This window comes from Scomber japonicus, chromosome 12, assembly GCF_027409825.1.
Source record: "Scomber japonicus isolate fScoJap1 chromosome 12, fScoJap1.pri, whole genome shotgun sequence".
NCBI lineage: Eukaryota > Metazoa > Chordata > Actinopteri > Scombriformes > Scombridae > Scomber > Scomber japonicus.
Genome location: NC_070589.1, coordinates 10,055,783 through 10,075,096, shown reverse-complemented (window position 1 = coordinate 10,075,096; position 19,314 = coordinate 10,055,783). Strand labels below are relative to the sequence as shown.

Here is a 19,314-nt window from a genome sequence, read left to right as displayed (position 1 = left end):
CTGATTCTTCTCTAGTTGTCACTACTGGTAGCATGAGGCAGTACCTGCAGCCTAGTCAGGTTGCACAAGTAGTCCAGCTCCTCCAGGATGGCACATCCATACATACGAACAGGCTGGAGGATTGTGGCACAACTTCAACTTCTTCCAAGGTGCATGGAGGAGGACAAAAAGTGTGAAGAAAGTTAAAGCTCCAGCAACACTTTTACTATGGGAGAACTTTATTAACGATGATTTTGGTTTCCATTGGCTGTTATTACATCATTTTATTCTCAATAAATTATACAATATACAGCAGTAAAGATTTTCGACTTGAATTATTCTTTCATTAAGATCCGATGTCTGATTTAGGCAAGGCAAGGCAAGGCAGCTTTATTTATATAGCACATTTCATACCCTGGGGCAACTCAATGTTCTTTACATAAAAACAAACATTTAAGAATTGGAAACAAAAACATAAAAACATACAATTTGAAAAATAAAACCCAAAAATAGTAAAAAAACATGGAAACATTAAAACATACGATTAAGAACAATCAACTCCACAAAGAAAATAGAAAGAGACAAAAATAAAATAAGAACTATACAGCATAAAATAATGATTTGCTTTAAAATCATTAAAAGGACATAGAGTGCAAATGAAAGATTAAAAATTAAAGTGCTTTAAAAGAGCTCAATCATAAGCACAGGAGAAGAGAAGTGTTTTTAACCTGGATTTAAAAAATGTTCACATTTGGGGCTGATTTCCCCCAAAGGTGTTGAGGTGTTCCCTTAATTTAGTATAATCATAGTCACAGCTGTTTTTCTCTACAAACTATTATACCCTCCAACAAAGAAAGTATGTGTATTCTTGTGCCTGACATTCTTTCCATCATTTGGAAACAATCCAAATAAAAAAGAGATGGAGACAGGACATCAATTATAAAATATGGAGGCAGTAAGATATATGGAGGGGTTTTTTTAGCGTGCAAAAACAAAAGCTCAACAGTGTGTTTGTGTGGGTGTTGTTTTGAGTTTCTTAACCCCGCCCTCCTCCCAGCTCCTAAACGTTTGGCGCGCCTGCGCTCCTGCGTGGCACGCCCCTTCTTTCTGCAAACCATGTGGCTGTAGATGGAAGCTAAATAAACGTCCGTCCGCTTCAACTTCCTTTTTATTCAGGTATTGTTTTTTTTCGTTTTTGTTGCTTTGACACAAGCGTCGCAGACTCTTGCAAAGGCACTGCAGCCCAAACATGTCGGCGTACGTCGTGGACATCCAGGCTCAGGTGGAGTCTGTCCTGGCTGCATTGGTCAAAGTAGCCGCGGTGGAGTTGACCAAACTGTTCGAGAGCAGATGCCCGACCTCGGCTTTGGATGATCAGCTGGGCCGCGCCAAGGACGGAAAGGAAAATGGAACCGCGGAGAGTTTATCGACAGAAGACAGTAAACGCAGCATCGGCGTGCAAGTGGACGAAGACATTTCTCCACAGCTCCAGTTATCTGGTATGTGTGTTTTTTGGGGGGTATTTAAATACTGTGACTTCCTGTTTGGGTCCATTGCTGGGCTGCAGGGACAGATGCATGAGGGGGACATAGTCCAAAGGCTGGACTCACTAGTTGATTTTTAAGGATTTTAACGACTCTTTTCAGGCAGCAACACCGTCTAGCAGAGTTTATAATGCAGTCTGGATACTTGGAGTGTGATGCATAGAGTAACGCTCAGTCAAAAGTTTAGATTCACGTCTTCATTCAAATGAATAGGAATGATGGGAATAGATAGATTTTACTGATTCCTCTAGTGAAATGATTGAGTTCCTGCCTTATAATAAACTGTAGTGAAGAATGAATTACGTATAAAAAAACAAAAAAAACAAATAACAATAAATTAAAAGGCAAAATTGCAGATGTGCATGGCAAGATGTTGAGGTTTGAATAGTTACACATTGTGCAACATATACTTTAAAAGCAGTAACGGCAGTAGTAGAGAGAAAAAAGAGTTATAATGAAGTGGTAATGAATGATACATGTATTGCATACAATACAAGTCTAATGAAAAAACGGTATTTACAGATTTGAAAAGGTGAGCTGTTTGCAGAGATAGAGTGAGAGATGTTGAAATGATTGTGTCTGTCTCGGTAACCTCCTGTTCCTGGCTGACTCAAAACATCTCCACGTTTTTACCAAAGATAGTTCAGAGTTGTGGCTCCACAGGCACACAGGCACACAATCATACAATCATTGCAAACTCTTTGTGCATTTTGTTTATGCATTTGTGCGACTCAGAAAGTTCTCCTGCAGGCTGCTTTTTATTGCCGACCCAGCGTAAAAGAATGTATGTGCCTCTGTCAGGGTCTTATCCCCTCCCCCATCTTCTCCGCAGGTCTCCCACTCCTCTCAGATTGGGATTGTTTGAGAGAGTGCAGGGAGGAGGTGGTGGTGAAGGGGGGCCTCATTCCATCAGATCTCCTCCTGGCTGAAGATAATGCCCATAGTGACCCCGAGCGGTCACCTCTGAAGGAACAGGTCAGTGAGGGTTTATAGGGATGTAAATCACCTGTGAAATAAGAGTGAGACACAGGCTTATATAAACCTACATATCTATTACTGCCTCACCTGCATGTCTAGTTCTACATGTTTATGTCACTCTAGACACATACTGTATAGTATACGTTTAAATAGTTGTCACTGATCCAGCCCTCCATTGTGCACTTGTGGCACTTCTTGTTTTATCAGGTTGTTGCAGAGACTGTGGAGATGGTAGAGTTGAGCATTCTTGAAACAGAATTCCCTACAGACAGTGATCCACAGACAGAAGCTGTGCTGCATGGTAAGGAACACGTTTGTGAGATGATTGTTTGTGAACGTTTTCCCACCCCTTAGGAAAACTCACTGCTGAATCAAGAGCAGAGACACTTTATGCAAATCAGACGGGGGTGTGTCTTTATCTGTTGAAGACTGAATTCTTGAATGAAGGGAGAATAGAGGAAAACCAGCAGAACCACACCGATAATGAATTAGTTTCGATGACATTTTACAAGAGGGCGTTGAATACAAGATCAGTTTGTTATTCTGGTCCTCATCATCTAGAAATTAAAGAAACCCTGAACTTCTTTTATGTAAAAGCAACATAAGACAAGGAAGCATTTCTGGGTCTAAAATAGAGCCTGACAGATATATCGGTCAGCTAATATTGAACTATCACAGATGTATAGATATGGATGAATATGTTGTACGATATACAGTACTGTGCAAAAGTCTTAGGCCACCACTATCATACACACAGAAAATACAGGAACTGTGTACACCAAATTTAACATTATTAAATATTATTATTAATTAAGGTTCCATTCCATTTAGGTTTAAGAGAGCCAGGTTTCTGCTATTACTCAAGTGTAAGGGGAGGTCACACTAAATACTTGCCACTTTAGCCAATAGAAGCTTTTATTTTTATTTTTTTAAATACTGCAGACACATTTCCTGTATTTTCTGGTTGTATTCTAATCAAGAGATTGAAAAATAATTAAATATGGTCATTATAGCATTGCTTTTTTTGCATAGTACTGTATATCTGCAGACTATAAGCAAAGTGATGAGGGACTTTGAGTGTGTCAGTTGAAAAAGATGATGGTTAGGTTTCACCTAGGCAAAAAGCCTTCAGGAAAAATGATGAAGGGATGAGCTTTGTCATTTAAAAACACCCAATCTTCTTTCAGTCTCTGCAGATCTAAGACATGGATCTCCACAAAGCTCTCCAGCTAAACAGAAGCTTCTCGTGATGAAGCCAGACATAAATGATGTTTCTTCTGGGGACAAGGTGAAGTTCGTTTGCCCATTGTTCCTTAAGCCAGAGTCTGCTGCACCAAAACCTGACAGTACAGAAAAGCCTGTTCAAGCAGAGCCTCAGCAAGCCTTTGTCAGCACCGCCAAGGGTACAGCCTACAGTCCGTCCCCATCTGATGGAGCTGTGACTCCAGCACAGGTGAAGGTTTGGGAGTTGACCCACACGCCAAATGACACGAAGAACAATCTCCAGATGAAACTGAAGCTGACTTCACCCGAGAAAAAGCTGATGCGCCCTTGTACGGTCCAATTGGTGAACATGCTCACTGTGCCTGAGTCAGAGGCTAGACCTCCGTTTGATGGCGCTAACAGCAAAACAAGATTTCCTCTGCCCAAAGATCTGCGTCAACACCAGGGTCTTCACACTGGCCACCGCCTCTGCTGCTTCACCTCATGTGGAAATGGTATCTGGCGGCTCCGGAAGTGCGTCACCCACTCCCGTGACGGGTACGCTTGCAACGTCTGCCAAAAAACGTTCAAGAGGCGGAAGATTCTCCGGCGGCACGAGCGCTTCCACACAGGTGAAAAGCCGTACCCGTGCTCCAAGTGCTCTAAGACGTTTGCACTCCGAAAGAGCCTCCGCCGCCACTTAAGGTTCCACACGGGGGAGAGACCGCACACCTGCACGCAGTGCGGCAAAAGCTTCCGTCTCCGAGAAAATCTGAAAGCGCACCTTAGGTTTCACACCGGAGAGAAGCCTTTCAGCTGCACCACTTGTGGCAAGACGTTCAGGATCACAAGAAACCTTGAGAAACACAAACTCAGCCAGTGTGGATACTTTGTCCCTTCATTCAGAGCGATTGCTGGCATTAAGTTGTGAAAAAAACAGACGTTGGCTGATTTCACCATGGTTGCACCCTTTACTACCTCATACTGAAAACACTGTATAGCTGTTTTAACATATAAACTCTAGACAAAGCCCTGCCCCGAATCCAACACTGTCTGGAGTTGCCCTTTCACACATGTAGCACACAACAAGAGATTGTCCGTGTCCGATGCTTTCTCACCTACTGGAAACACTCAGTTTGGTTTAGGTGAAGGGTGGTGCCTGGCTAGAGCGTGCAGCAGGCAGGATATGATGCAGAAAATATACTGTAGTTGTAATTAAGCATTTTTAAACATTTTCACCAGAAATCAATTGGCTTTTATTTCCTATTTGTGCTAGCTTCACATCGCAGTGTTCAGGCCCAGTCAAAACAATCTTAGCTTAGCTGGCACCACTGTTTGTCTGGCACCATCTGCATGATAGAAAAGTTATCAACACTCCCACTCACTTGTGAATTCCCTGGCAAATGAGCTGCTGTATTCACACATGGGCTCCAACTGACATTATACAAATGTTGTACTAATTAACTGGCAGAATAAGGTCTGTTAATGCCCGGTCCAACTGATTTAAACATTATTTCACACATACAGCTCCCCCAGGTTATGTCTGTAAAACTTCAGGCTTGCAGTGCATGTGTTAACGGGCCTTATGGCTATTGTAGACAACTGTTGTGTAACGTTGAGATAAGAACAGTAAAAGTCAGAAGAGAAACAGAAACTACAATCCAGACTGCTTCCTGAGATTCAGAGTCATTCCATAAAGGTTTTATTTTAATAACAAATATGTAGGGTTGGAACATGATGGGGTTTGTAAAAACACATACTACTGATGTTTTATTTTCTTTGTTTATTATTCCTTGCCATATCTTATCATCTTGTGATTGTGGACCAATAGTATGACTGGACAGAGTGCAAGAGTGTCAGTTACTCAACACTTTAGCATTAGAGCTTAAGAGAAAAAAAGCAACATGTTTGCAAGGAGGTCTTCCCACCTCCCACCATTAACCAGGTATATAACCAGGTATATTTTTTTATATCTATATTTCTGTTATTCTTTCTCCTTTTGTTTTGTATTCATGTTATGATTACTGGATGTATGCAGACTTCTTTCTTTTCCTGTCCTTGATGTTTAAGTGTAGACAATGCTGACTTTATAAGACTGATCTAGTTTTAATACTAAAAAGCTTATGAAAGATAAATGTAAGATCAAAGGTTAAAGCATTATTATCTAATGCTCCACTTTTTAAGACAGTTGAAATACGAGTTTTATATTCCATGTTTTTAAACTGCTGATGCTAGAAAACATTTCAGTTCTCTGTGTATCATTAAAAGTTATTATGCAGTTGTATTGTTGTCTCAATCCCTCACACACTACACTCAGCATACAAGAAGGCCACCACTTTCTGGCAAGCTAGTAAACTTTATCTTTTTACCTCTACTTCCTCCGGTGGAACCTTTGTCCTTCTGTAAAAACAGCTGCCACTAATCTGCTAATGACACAATAACATTTGCTATTGGCTTGTTAGAACTTGAGAAACCTTTGGGACTTTAATTATTTAATTTAACAGCAGAACCAATTGTTTAATGCCATATGTTAATTACCAATTAACTGGAGACTTTATGGTTTATTAGACAATTAGCATTTATTGGTGATTTGACTTTTTTAAGTGACTCACCACCAGCTAGAGAGACAACCTTGTTGCCTAAAAGCTGTTCTTAAATTGTCCTCTAACTGATCTCTAAAGCATTATTAAACAACTGATTGTCATTAATAAATCCATCATTTACAATGTATAGAGGTGCCTTATTACAAAGTGGTTGTGAAGGAGTCAGGTACCTTTGTTACCATGGTAGGTGTCTGCCCAAGTTCAAAGTTTAGGAAATCAAGTGCTCTATCAGTCTCATGTCTCAAATGCCGGTACATATGTTTACAGGAAAAATGACATACCTACATTATCTAGCTAACTCAGACATGACATCATCTTACATGTGAGTGATACATTCAAGCCAGATTTATCTCTCATTTGAAAATATATTCATTAGTTAGATTTAAAAAAATATAGAATAAAGATATTTGATGAAAAAAGTCTGGCATGGGTTTAATTAGTACTGTGACATCATTTAAGCCAGTGTGTGATCATGATTTATTTACAAAATATAAAAAATATTGCTTTCAAAGAATTAAAAAATGATTCAGTAACATGTTAAATATTTAAAAAATGAGGAAAAAACCTTCCCCCTGAGCAAAATTTAAAAAAATGAAAGGTCTGAATTGAGATGTAACCTCCTTTATAGTCATCAACATTTTCATAAGTAACTAATTTATTTACACATTTCTTTTTAAGTAACCGTAACAGATTACAGTTACATTTATTTTGTAACTAAATTATATAATGCCGTTACATGTAACTATTTACACCCCAACACTGCAGATATATGAATGTATAGAGTGTCGGCACCCCAGAGATATAAACCTAACAATGCTGGTGGGACATTAAAGGCCTCAGTGGAGTCAGAAATGTGCTAATAGTGCATTTTCTAATTATTATTATTTTTATTTCATTTTATTTATTTATTTATTTGATGAGGAGAAAATGTGCTGCATGTTCAGTTATGTCTTCATGCGAGTGATGTTAGCATGTTAGCATACACAGTTTAACACTAGTTATGTCAAACCGCACTTACATTTAACCCTCTCCAGCTGCTAAACAAACTATTCTATGAATGTTTATATTTTCACACTACAGCAGGGAATTTAGCAGCTACATTTTGATTAACAAATATGTTTTAATGTACAGCATATCAGTGTTACTCCCTATGCACAGCAGTGCTTTGAGCTAAATGCTAATACACCTCATTTATCATGTTAAAACATTTGCGTATTAGCAGTAAACAGGAACTACTTCACAGTTTTCACTTCATTAGGTACAACTGTGCAAGCTAATGCAATCCAATACAACAGCTCTGCTATAAATGATACCTTAAAGAAGCTCATACATGTTCAGTTTTTGTTGACATTATTAAAAAAAGGTGATAATTCACTTGTTTATTGCTGAGGTCATAGTGGGTGATGGTGGTGTACTGGAGTGCATTATATTGAATGGTGTTTCTAATATTTTGTCCACCCTATTAACATACATAATTAAATTAAAGAGTACGGTTTAGACCTACTCTATGTGTAAAGTGCCTTGAGACGACTTTTGTTGTGATTTGGTGCTATATAAATAAAGATTGATTGATTGATTGATTGATTGATAAGGGGGACAAGATATTACACACTTCAATATAATATACACACTTTTCAATATAATGTGTTGGAGAAATTCACATTTTTGGCCTGATGATGGCACTAGAGTCAGGGAAACAAAGTACAACTGCTGCCATCTATTGAACTGTGAAGTGTAAACCTCATGGTGGTGCCAAAGGTCAAATTCAGTAATCTATGTTGTCATGGTTTAAGATAAACACACATGGCTGTTTCCAGTTGATTTGGGTGACAGGAGTAGCGTGCACACATTTGACACTGATGATATAACTCTATGTCATTTATTTCTTCCTGTAAGCCAGACAGCAGGAAGCTGGACTTTGAACACCTTTATTGAACCCATGACATAATTAATGTTAACAAACACACCTGTGTTTTACAAATCTATAAATCCAAAAGAGTTTGGTGACCTCAAAAGTTCTGCAATAGTTTCAGTTTAGGAGACTAATCAGTGTTTACTTTTATTTTACTCTCTCTCAATTAAAAAAAAAACAAAAGAAAACAAAAAGTACCAGTTTCAATAATAACTATCATATTTTGAAATATCTAATAGTGATGTATAGTTTGTGTAGTTCTGTATTCAGCTGTAAAGTTGGCCATCTCATATAAGTGACTCATGAGTCTCCTCCTCTCATGCCCCGCCCCTACAGGAAGTACAGATATAAACTCAGCAGTGCTTTCACTTTAGCTGGGTGTATGGAGGACAGACGACAGGCCACACTGAGGGCTTTCCCTAACTTTAGCTTCTAAGGTATGAACTGATCTATCTTTTCATTGTTTTTGTTCCTTGTATTCCACATTAGGCTCTGAACAAACAATAGAGGAGCTGTTCACAAAGGCAGCAGCCCGAGTGCTGTAAATACTCTGCTGTTAACTCCTTGTTGTCTGTTGTTTTTACTGCTCACTAGAACTCTTCTTTTTTTAGACTAGGTCCGGGGCTCAAACATGGCAAATACAGACAAAACCAAGCTTGAGGAAATGCTGACATGTCCAGTGTGCCAGGATATCTTCAAGGATCCTCGGCAGCTGCCCTGTGGTCACAGCATGTGTATGAGCTGTCTGGAGGGCATGGTGGATCACACCTCAGACCTCCCCTTCCGCTGCCCTGACTGCAGGGGATATTTTGGACAGGTCATCGGGGTACAGAAGAGCTACGCACTGGCCAGCATCGCAGAGGACTTCAGGTTGAACAGGAGGACAGGGGTACTTGCTATGAACACTTTTTCATCACACTTAAAAAGCTGCAGAACAGACTCATAGTTGAAGATTCTTAAAACTAATTCTCACAAGTGAACAAATGTCTAACATGCATTTTTCTACATCTAAATGTGTGATTTATTTTTTTTGTGAGCAGGAAGAGCACACAGAAAGTGTGTATTGCGACTGCTGCCCAGAGAAAACAACGCTGGCTATGAAAACTTGTCTCAAGTGTGAGTTGTCCCTGTGTGAAGAGCACGTCATGGAACACCTGAAGCTAGCGGTGTTCACGGGACACCCCCTGGTCAAACCCCTGAATGACCTCAAGGAGAGGAAATGCCCGCAGCACAAAGACGAGGTGCTCAAGTATTACTGCAACACGTCAAGGCGCTACATCTGCAACCTTTGTGCCCTGGAGAGCAAGCAGGACAGCCTGGCCAAAGAGAGCTCCACTGTCCTGCGGAGGCACCTGACTGTGAGTGTACAGTTCTTTACAACACATTTATACATATACATATACATATACATATACATATATATAACACCCTCTTCAAACTGGAATCAACGTGGTATGCTCAAGACAACATATATCAGTGAAAAATAAGGGTTGATTTACAAGCAAGGTAGTGGTGGCAACAGCTTCTTAGAAACAGAGGGTTACTCACGCCCAGGAATTTCCCGTCACCCGCTGTAGTTCTGCCACTTTGGAGAAACAGGATTTTCTGGTCCCTGAGAATCTGAAACCGTCTTTCAACCACTTCCCCACACCCCACCTTGTTCATTTACTCCTTGAAGAGCTTTAAAACCTAACGGAACGGATCTTACATAAACATACATTTTATTATTGTCTATCTGCCAGAGTACAGTTTCACATGACACATATTTGTTTGTTTATTCTTTTGCTATTCTCTTTAACTTTTATTGTTGCTTACCTAAATGTTTACTTATTTTAAATATGTGTGCATTGAAACCAGGTTGTCAGGGAATGTAATGGTAATAATTTGTGTGTGTGTGTGTGTGTGTGTGTGTGTGTGTGTGTATATGTGTGTATATGTGTGTATATGTGTGTATATATGTGTGTGTATGTGTGTGTATGTGTGTGTGCATTCAACAGGAGTACTTGGACCAGCGCTTTAACATGCTCAAGGAGCAACTTACAGAGTCCACAGACTCATTCAAAAAACTGCAAGATGACATCAGACGAGATGTGAGCCCAAAATTCTTATTAGACTGATTCAAATAGTTAATAAACTTACATTCAAATATGTAATTTAGAAAATTAAGTTTGTTTTTCACACTCTTCAGATCTGATGTGTATTTTTTTTTTTATAGAAGGAGAAAGCACAACCAGCAGAATCACAGCTCAACAGTGTGACAGTGGTGTTGCTCTGTCTCTGGTTTATTGTGCTGTACTATGGTAAAGGATTGGTTTCTTTTTATTAGCTTTCAATTAGCTCTTTGATAAATGTCCATGACCGAACCCTAGAACGACACCTTTCTTTCTTTCTTTCTTTCTAACTAGCCTACAACTACTCTGTGGAAAACCAGACGTTAACAGAAGCGCTGGACAAGCAGCAGAGCCGTATGCTTCACGTCTATTCCTCCATAGCAGGTAAGAAAGGCCTTGGGAAGTCACTGCTGACTGCGTACAAAAACTATGAATTTGAGCTCATAATCTTTATCCATACTTTAGCATATCACAGAACAATGGATGATGAGTTTATTCCACATTACAACATGTAGAGGTAGAATTGCTGGTGTTTATGTGACTGTTAATGGCCTACTGGTGGTACATATTTCAAGAGTAAACCATTTAAACTAGCTGTTTGTTGAATAGTATTAAATAAGAGTTGTGAGGGTTCATGTGGTTTTCTAGAATCATTCAGTTTATTGTGATATTTCTTCAAATAACTTTTTTTTTCTTTTTTCTATGTAGACCTCTTGGTTGATCGTCCAACGAAGCGCTATACACTGGCAGAGAAAGACGATCAAGGTATCACAATAAATACAGATAAGCAAATGATGACTATGTTTACGTACGTGTTCAGTTTCATCCTGAGGTCCGGAGGTGTGTTTCATAGAGGTGGCTCAAGCCTGTCCTGAATGAACCTGATAAATAGAACAACATTTTAGCTGCTTCTTGAAGAGAACTCAGAGCTTATGTTTAATAGATTTGAGATTACATCGATTCATGGTGGAAAAAAACTGACGTAAGGACAACATTGATGTATGCAGCCATGGTGAGATCAGAGTAGAGATTTTTTTAAAAATGAAGCCTGACTCACTGCAGTAATCCTGGTTCACCTGGTAATCTTGCTTTATGCAACACTCCTCTGGTTTCTCATTCTGAACATGATTCCACAGAACAAAGAGAAACCTGATTGTTCATGCCCCTGTTTACAATATTATCTAGACTTGTGACCGCCTGCCAATCTGCCATTTCTGAGCTGACTGAGTTACTAAAACGATTGAGGATGAACTCAGGATTGGACCGCTGCATTTTTACCACTGTCGATTTCACTTCATCGCCTTTTTTCGTCAGTAATAGACGGGCAATAATAAAATCTTTCATCTGCATCAATTCTGTCTTTCACTTTTTTTTTGCATGCTAATCATCATTACACTGTTCATGATCATATTTCTAATTTTTTGCATGTTTTATTTATTTATTTATTTTTTACCAATCACTGTTTAACTTGAGTTGTGGGAAACCTCCTGCAAGTAAAACTTAGATAAAGTTTTAACATTACCACTATATCCCAGTTTGTATCAAGACACTGCTGGTTTTGATGGTAAAGACATGACAAAAACACTCAAAAAGACATCAATCATGACAGGGATACTAGTGTGCATGTAAACAGACATATGTACTGCTGTCCTGAAATATATAACATGAAGGACAACACATTCTATAACGTTTTAAAAGGTCTTGAGGGTAAGATCTCATTAACCAAAAATTCAAGGACAAAGACACGCACACATGATCTCAGTTAATTGCATTACAAAGATGCTACAGCAAGAACCGGAGTCTTTAATTAGTCTTTTAATTGCCATGAAGCTACTGTATTATATAAAACTTGTGCAACTTCTGTCTCTCAGTGATTCCCACGCTGGACCTGGACACCGCCAGTCCTTTCCTTGGAATCTCTGCTGACCTGCAGACAGTAGAGAGAGTGGAGAGCAGGCTGAATTACCCCAGCAGGAACACCCGCTTTGATGAAGCCCCGCAGGTCCTCTCCACCCAGTGCTTCTCCACCGGTACCCATACGTGGGAGGTGGAGGCTGAGGGATACTGGGACATCGCTTTGTCCTACCAGAGCATCAAACGCAAGAACAAGGGCAGCAGCGCCTTCGGAAACAACCCAGAGTCCTGGAGCCTGACGCACAATGGCAAAGGCAAGCTGTTTGCGTACCACAACAACAAAAAACACATCCTCTATCAAACCTTGGAGAGCAACCGGGTAGCAGTGGGGTTTAACTTTGAGAGAGGCAACATCACGTTCAGTGCCGTGGATTCTGGAGTTACTACCGAGCTGCACGAGTTCAAGGCTAAGTTGACTGCACCGTTGTGTCTGGGTTTGGGACTTTATCGTGTCGATCCACCCAGCAGAGCCTCTATTATCAAAGTTTCCTGAATGATCCTTCAGACTATCATAATAATAATAATAATATAATATTAATATTCTGCTGAGACTGGACCCAGACTGCCTTTACTCCAATCGTAATCAAGAAAGACTGATGCCAGTTTGCACTTAAAGTGGAACTGAGAGTAGCTCAAAGCCAAAAATTGGAAAGTTTGCCTCAGGTATTTTTGTTGTGTGTGTGAGTGTGAGTGTGAGTGTGAGAGTGTGAGTAAGAGTGTGTGTGTGAGTGTGTGTGAATGTGAGAGAGTGTGAGTAAGAGTGTGTGTGTGTGAGTGTATGCTTAACTGATTTGTCTTTGATTTTTTTTTCAGATAAAATGTTAATTATATTATACTGTGAAATATCTATTTTTATATAGAATTTGTCAGCTTTGTAGTTGCCATTTATAAATATGATTGACATAGGACATAGCACAGTAATGTAATGCTGTGATCATGAAGGAATCTTAAAATAAGAGTCTTAACTCCGACTTTGCCCAACTGCTTTTCTTAGTTTTGGGAGTTAAAACATTGAGCTTGATTTATATTCACTGTTGAACCTCTGTGTGCCACAAATAACATTCCAGCTTCTTTTCTTCAGAGTCTGAAGCACAGATTTGGTTTATTACACTTTAGAGCTTTCGGTTTTTGTCTGTGCTCTTCTCACAGGTTTTATTTTACTTTTTAAGTTTTCAAGGACTTTAAAGTGAGACTGTAACGTTTGCTCAACCCCTACAAGACGATGACAAATGTTAAAATGTAGCTTTACATTAGCAGCAGAGGAGCCATACAGTCAAACACACAGTAATAGCAGTTAATATCTATACCAAATAAGACTATAGCAGCTTCAATGCTTATGAATCCAACTTATCGTTTGTCAGAGGAACAATGTGTTATTTCTTCTTTCAATAGTTACATAGTCTCACTTTGAGGGATGCAGTAATAAGACAAAGAACAGTGGCGTTTTTTTCCCTAATTTATTAAGAAAACATGAAAGTCGAGAGTTTTTTAACATTTGACAATGATCTGAACACATTTTACAAGAAAATGAAGGCAATATCAAGCCTTGAAGGCCACTATCCTCAGTACAAAAAGCAAGTTTACAGTGATACAAATGTTTTTCCACTTAAACTAAGGCGGCAGAACACCAAAAAAAAGAAAAAGAAAAAAACAAAGCATGGATTTCAAATCAGAGTGTCTTAAACTGCTGTTAAAAAAAAAAAAAAGGTTGAAATGTTCATCATCAGAGCACAGTTCTTTGAGAAACACACCTTGCTTGCCCGTATCAGCCTTATACAAAGATCTTATTATTTACAGTAAACATGTATAAAATGTGGGCTTCAGTAAAAACAAAAAGAAAAAAAAACTGAGATTATTGTTGTTTTGGCCATTTTTCTTGCTTAATTGTGCTGATGTTTTTTTTTTTCCTTTAGCTGCCTCAAAGTCCCTTGATGCTTGACTAAAAGCGGTATACGTATTCAAACGTAACACTACATAATTATCCACACTGCGGACGTGCCTGTCGTTAGAGTAGTCTGTATGCCAACAACTCCCAGCAGGAGATTTCTGTCATAACTCCTGAACAGCAGCCAAGTTCATCCTACAGTATTGTGCATGTAGAAAAAAAACAAAACAACAATGAGAACTTTGACACATGTGTATTTGCAGTGAAATGTGGTTTTTGACGTCTCTGTCCTCCGCTGGTCATCTAGTAACACTGTGGAAAAACAAGCATTTGAAGTGGTTGGTAGTAGCTGCTCTTTATTTCACCGTCCCCATGTTGTGATTCTTGATGGAGCACCACGCCATGAATATATCTCTGAAAAAACAAACCCAAAACAGAAAATAATTAGTCTCAAACATCTCCTGGAAAAGTTATTATACATTAAATATGCAAATAGAAAAGATGCAATAACTTTGAGTCGTGATGCGTACCTGCAGTGATTGGCCACGCATTCGTTGCTGCAGTATTCTTTGTCCCAGTCGTTGCTCTCCACTGCTGGGTTGTTACAGCCGGCCCTCACACACACGCTCTTCAAAGAGGTGGCCTCGCTATACTCCGATACTTCCATCTCATCCTGAAAGATCAGTAAAGATTTGGAAAAGCATAATATTACAGACTTGTATTTTTCTGAGCTCTCAATCCCAGAATCCCAAAGAATACCATTTAATGTCAAAATGAGAAGAATCTTAACAGGTGTATCTAGTACACGCACACAAATATACAACACAACATATATTTTCATAGTTTTCACCCTGTCAGTTGAGTTTTAGTGGTTACATCCTTGTGACTGAGTCTCATTGTTGGTGAAACTGCTGAAACTCCATAAATGTGTGTGTGTGTGTGTGTGTGTGTGGTTAGTGAACAGTAAATTTTCGCCAACGTCATGTGAGTGTTTTCAACCACTCTGTTGTAAAACTTGTGGCTCACCCCAGCAACAGTACTCGTGCACCATGTCTCCCATCTCAGCATGTAGGTGTAAACTAAAAATCACACTGCTGCACACATATTTACTGTTCAGTGTAACTTATAACTGGCTGCACTATTATTTATGTAGATTTTATTTTGTATTTTTAATGAATTCAGATCAATTTATTTCCACTTTTACATTTAGGGGTCATCTATCTTGTCCAGTGCCGAAACATCTCAATTACATCAACGCTGATAGAGTGTCATAAAACAAAAAGTCCAAAGTTTAGGGGAACTGTTGTGAAGGCAGGGATCAAATTTAACATTGAATTCTGATTTGTGAATATGAAGATGGCAAAGATTAAACTCTGCTCATACCACAGCTACTTAAGAACTGAAATGATTATTCAGTTAATCAATAATAAACTGCAGCTGCAAACCTGCAACTATTTGTAATAATCCACTACTTGCTTATAAGCACAAATGCAAAAAAAAAATTCACTGTTATCAGGCTTCTCAAATGTGAATATTTTGCTGACATTTTGTAGCAAAATAACATAAATAATGGATAGATTACTCAATAATGGAAATTATTATTAGCTGCCCTATGTAACTCTGAATAAATCTGTATTTTTTGAATGTTGGAAATTTGCCACTACAATAAATCAGCCTTAAAAAAATACAAAATGTTACTACCTGCTTCTAAACTTGCCAACAACAATAGCATAAGAAAGACCTGTTACCTCTTCTGAAGGTAGCATTTCTGCAACTACATCCTCGTCGGGATTTCCTGATGTGTCGACAGAATTCACCACCTGCACATTAACAACAGGTGCAGATTGGGCGGATGTAGTCACTGATGCCGCTGTCGTGGGGACAATAATCGGCAGGGCCTCTTTTCCCGGTAAGGAGGCTGGAACTATTTTTATCTGGAGTGGAGGCGGCGGTGTGGCTGTGACAGACAAGGGGATGCCTGCTGTGGCATTCCCCTCTCTGGGCTTGGCCTGCAAGGGTGGAGGTGCTGGTGCCATCTGTTGTAGCCGTGGCGGGGGTGGCGCGTTCTGCATCTGCTGCAGTGGCGGTGGCTGACGAGAGGCACCCGAGACAACCAGCGTGGGCTGCATGTTGCGGACCCCTCCGGGCAGGACGGTCACCACCTGACCCCCTGCCTGCAGCATGTGCTTGGGGATGATGATCTTAGTGATGGGCTGGGCTGGGAGGGCTGCTGCTGGTGTAGCAGTGGTTTTGTTTGCCCCTGTGCGGGAACGTGTGGTCATCTCTGGGACGTCCAGAATGATGTTGGAGGCGCAAATGTTGGTGATGGTGTTCTCTTCGAGGTTGTTGATAGCGGGGCGGATGGCCTGGGCACCTGCAGGGGGGAGGGTTGCAGGAGCCACGTTGCCCATAGGTGGAGGTGGTGAAGGGGGCATCTCTATCTCCTCAGTGGCAGGCTTGGGTGAAAACAGATGAAAAAAATTAGAAAAGCAATATGAATGAAAAGCTCATGAACTGCTTTAGAGAACAACATGATCTTACCTGTGAGAGCTGGTTGGCTTTATAAGCTGCCAGTGCTTTTAAATACTCCTTTTTAGCTGCCTCTGTCTTTCTCTTATACACCTAGTGGAGAAAAAACAAGTAATCCTGCTGTGAAAAGACACCAGTTGTGTGTACATTTCAACCAACAATCACTTTTTCTCCCTAAAGCCTGACACAGAATACTAATATATGCGAGCATGTTTACACATACCTGTTTCTGCTCCTCAGCCAGGCTGTCCCACATGGACGCCACAATCTTCGACACCTCACCAAACGAGGCGTTGGGATTCTGGCCCTTGATGGCAGCCTGGGTGTCTCTGAAGAACAGGGCATATGCTGAAACTGGCTTCTGTGGCTCATTGGGGTCTTTCTTCTTCCTTCCTTTCTTTGCGCCCACTGCTCCGGTCACTGCGGCCAGTGTGGCAGGCTTTCCCCCGCCCCTCCTCGCCGTGGCCGGCGACACGGAAGACAGGAGAGCTGGGTGGGAGGATACGTGGGAGAGGCCGGCGGAGGAGAGAGACATGGGGGAGTCTATGAGCACACTCCTCTGAGCAACGAGAGAGAGGGGAAAGCATGTATTAGTTAGATGCCTTCTTTTGAACCTGGCTGTGATGCATGTGAGGTGTAACCCCTCACCTTGAAGTCATCCATGTCCTCATCCTGTAGGGAGCCAGCTGGAGACGGTGTTGCAGACAGCGGCTGGTCAGGTGTCCCTGAATGATGCCTGATGTTTTCACCCCCGAGACCCATTGTCAGCTCCGACTGGTTAATGGTAGTCAGCTGACTGCTTCCCAGGAGTCCGTGACCAATGTCACCAAGCTGAACATCAATGGTCATGGGGGACGAACTGCTAAAGTGTGACCCACTGGTATTACCCAGTTCCTGTAGAAGGAGAAGAAGAGGGGAAACAGAGGATGGTGAAACAACATGTTTTTAAAACACACAGATACATTTTGGGGTTAGAAACAAAAATGTAAATGTATTAATCAACATCTAATACATGAGCACATCAAACAGTACTCTGTGTGAGAGTTCACAGGTGAAGCACTTTACCAATGCAGAGGAGCTCAGTAGGGCTCCACCTCCAGACTGTCCCATAGCCCCGAGGTTCAGCTGCTCCAGGCCCTGGGACCCACTGTTCACGAAGGTGGAGGCGAAGGATGGGTCGTTAGCCTCCACCACCAGGTTGCTGACGAGGCTGCGGGAGCCCCGAGGTCCCCCGGTGCCGTCGGACCCATCGGACAGCTCGAAGTGGGACACGGCGTCAGTGATGCTCAGGGACGGGTCTGGGTCGAGGGAGATGGGGGGGATCTCGAAAACCTCATCCCCGAGGCTGGGAGTATGAAATGTCTGCTGTATGTGGAAGAAGAGCGGGGGGATTGAGGGTCAGTAGGATAGGATAGACTTTATTGTCCCAGTGGGAAATTTGTCTTGGACTTTAACAGTTTCTGCATTGTGAACACTACAAAAAATAACAACACATTATCCAGACATAAGAAAATACAGCAGTAGGACAACTGCCTCCATTCAATTGCACATGCCCATACAGTACCATAAAAACAAAACAAGACAGAGGCACACATATTTACAATATAACAGTGATGAGTGACATTACACAATAGAAAGAATACTGCACAACACTGGTGTCTCCCTATTCCACCCTAGGTGATGTTGAGGTTTTTGAATAGTTTTTGAACCGGTTGTGCTTGCTTAAGGTAACTGAAACATACATGTGTGTGAATACAATGAAGACTGTCACACTGTCTACAGGCTGAGTAGCTAATGAATAATGAATGAATAACTCAACTAGCAGACTGAAGATTGACTTTATTCCCACAGGTCATAAAACTACCAAATAAGAATCAACACACACAAAGAGAAATCCATCCAGTATGCAATAGTCTCTCCATTGATTGTATGTACAACCTTTATGTGCCTTGACACTCTTTACTTAAATACATATATTTTGAAATGTATATATTTTTCAGTAACATGTTTTTTCAATAATGGAGCCTCCCAGTCACAGTATTTCATACAACTGTTTATGTATAACTGTAGTGAGTTGAGGCTCACCTCCGCGGATAAAAAAGGGTGTCCCGCTCCGCTGATGGTCAGATAACTGTCGTTGCCCTCTGGAAACTGAAACACACCGTTAGTATGTCACTGAACTAACATCAAACTTACTGTAAAAGCTTTGCTATTAAATAAAGCTTTAACTTTATTTTACCTTATTTTCCTCAGAGTATCCACCGTAAGGTTGAGTGTCCAAAAACTCCGAATCAACATTTTGAGCACACCCGTCCGACAGGTCCGAGTAAAAATTAAGGTCCATTTTTAAAATAATTCCCTCTTAAACTATCACACACGTTGTGTAAGCAGTTAGCTGACCGTGGGGATTTCTTAATTCCTTACCCATTTAGGCTAACATTCACTAAAGCAGCTAACTTAGCAGCTAGCTAACTAGCTGCCGGTTAGCATGACATTAAGGTCGAGGAGATGATGCTAACGTTACCTTAGCTTTATGTCCAGGGTATGACTGAGATAAGGGGGTGATTTTATGCTAATAGCTGTTAACCAAATGACTATAATGTGGCCAAAGTATTATTTATTAGCTTCGGTTAGCTCCCGCATAGTTTACTGGAGG

General features: G+C 40.6%; 3 protein-coding genes across 3 annotated transcripts; 2 read left to right on the top strand and 1 right to left on the bottom strand.

Moving 5' to 3' along the window:
• Positions 1-1,166: 1,166 nt before the first annotated feature.
• si:rp71-1g18.1 (uncharacterized protein LOC559922 homolog) lies at positions 1,167-5,791 on the top strand. The gene is made up of 4 exons (XM_053330031.1): positions 1,167-1,478; positions 2,356-2,498; positions 2,709-2,802; positions 3,689-5,791. Exons 1-4 carry the CDS (start codon positions 1,229-1,231, stop codon positions 4,633-4,635), a joined length of 1,434 nt encoding a protein of 477 aa, XP_053186006.1. The 5' UTR covers positions 1,167-1,228; the 3' UTR covers positions 4,636-5,791.
• A 2,822-nt stretch (positions 5,792-8,613) lies between these two features.
• On the top strand, positions 8,614-13,893 carry LOC128368912 (E3 ubiquitin-protein ligase TRIM47-like). Its single transcript, XM_053329830.1, has 8 exons — positions 8,614-8,656; positions 8,831-9,108; positions 9,260-9,577; positions 10,217-10,309; positions 10,435-10,519; positions 10,625-10,714; positions 11,039-11,095; positions 12,202-13,893. The coding sequence occupies exons 2-8, from the start codon at positions 8,851-8,853 to the stop codon at positions 12,735-12,737; spliced, it is 1,437 nt and encodes a 478-aa protein (XP_053185805.1). The 5' UTR covers positions 8,614-8,656; positions 8,831-8,850; the 3' UTR covers positions 12,738-13,893.
• Positions 13,894-13,967: 74 nt separating this feature from the next.
• Positions 13,968-19,314, bottom strand: tox4a (TOX high mobility group box family member 4 a). The gene is made up of 9 exons (XM_053329829.1): positions 18,898-19,314; positions 18,744-18,809; positions 17,724-18,023; positions 17,307-17,552; positions 16,882-17,217; positions 16,671-16,751; positions 15,878-16,585; positions 14,660-14,802; positions 13,968-14,543 (listed from the first exon to the last, which is right to left on the bottom strand). The coding sequence occupies exons 1-9, from the start codon at positions 19,000-19,002 to the stop codon at positions 14,486-14,488; spliced, it is 2,043 nt and encodes a 680-aa protein (XP_053185804.1). The 5' UTR covers positions 19,003-19,314; the 3' UTR covers positions 13,968-14,485.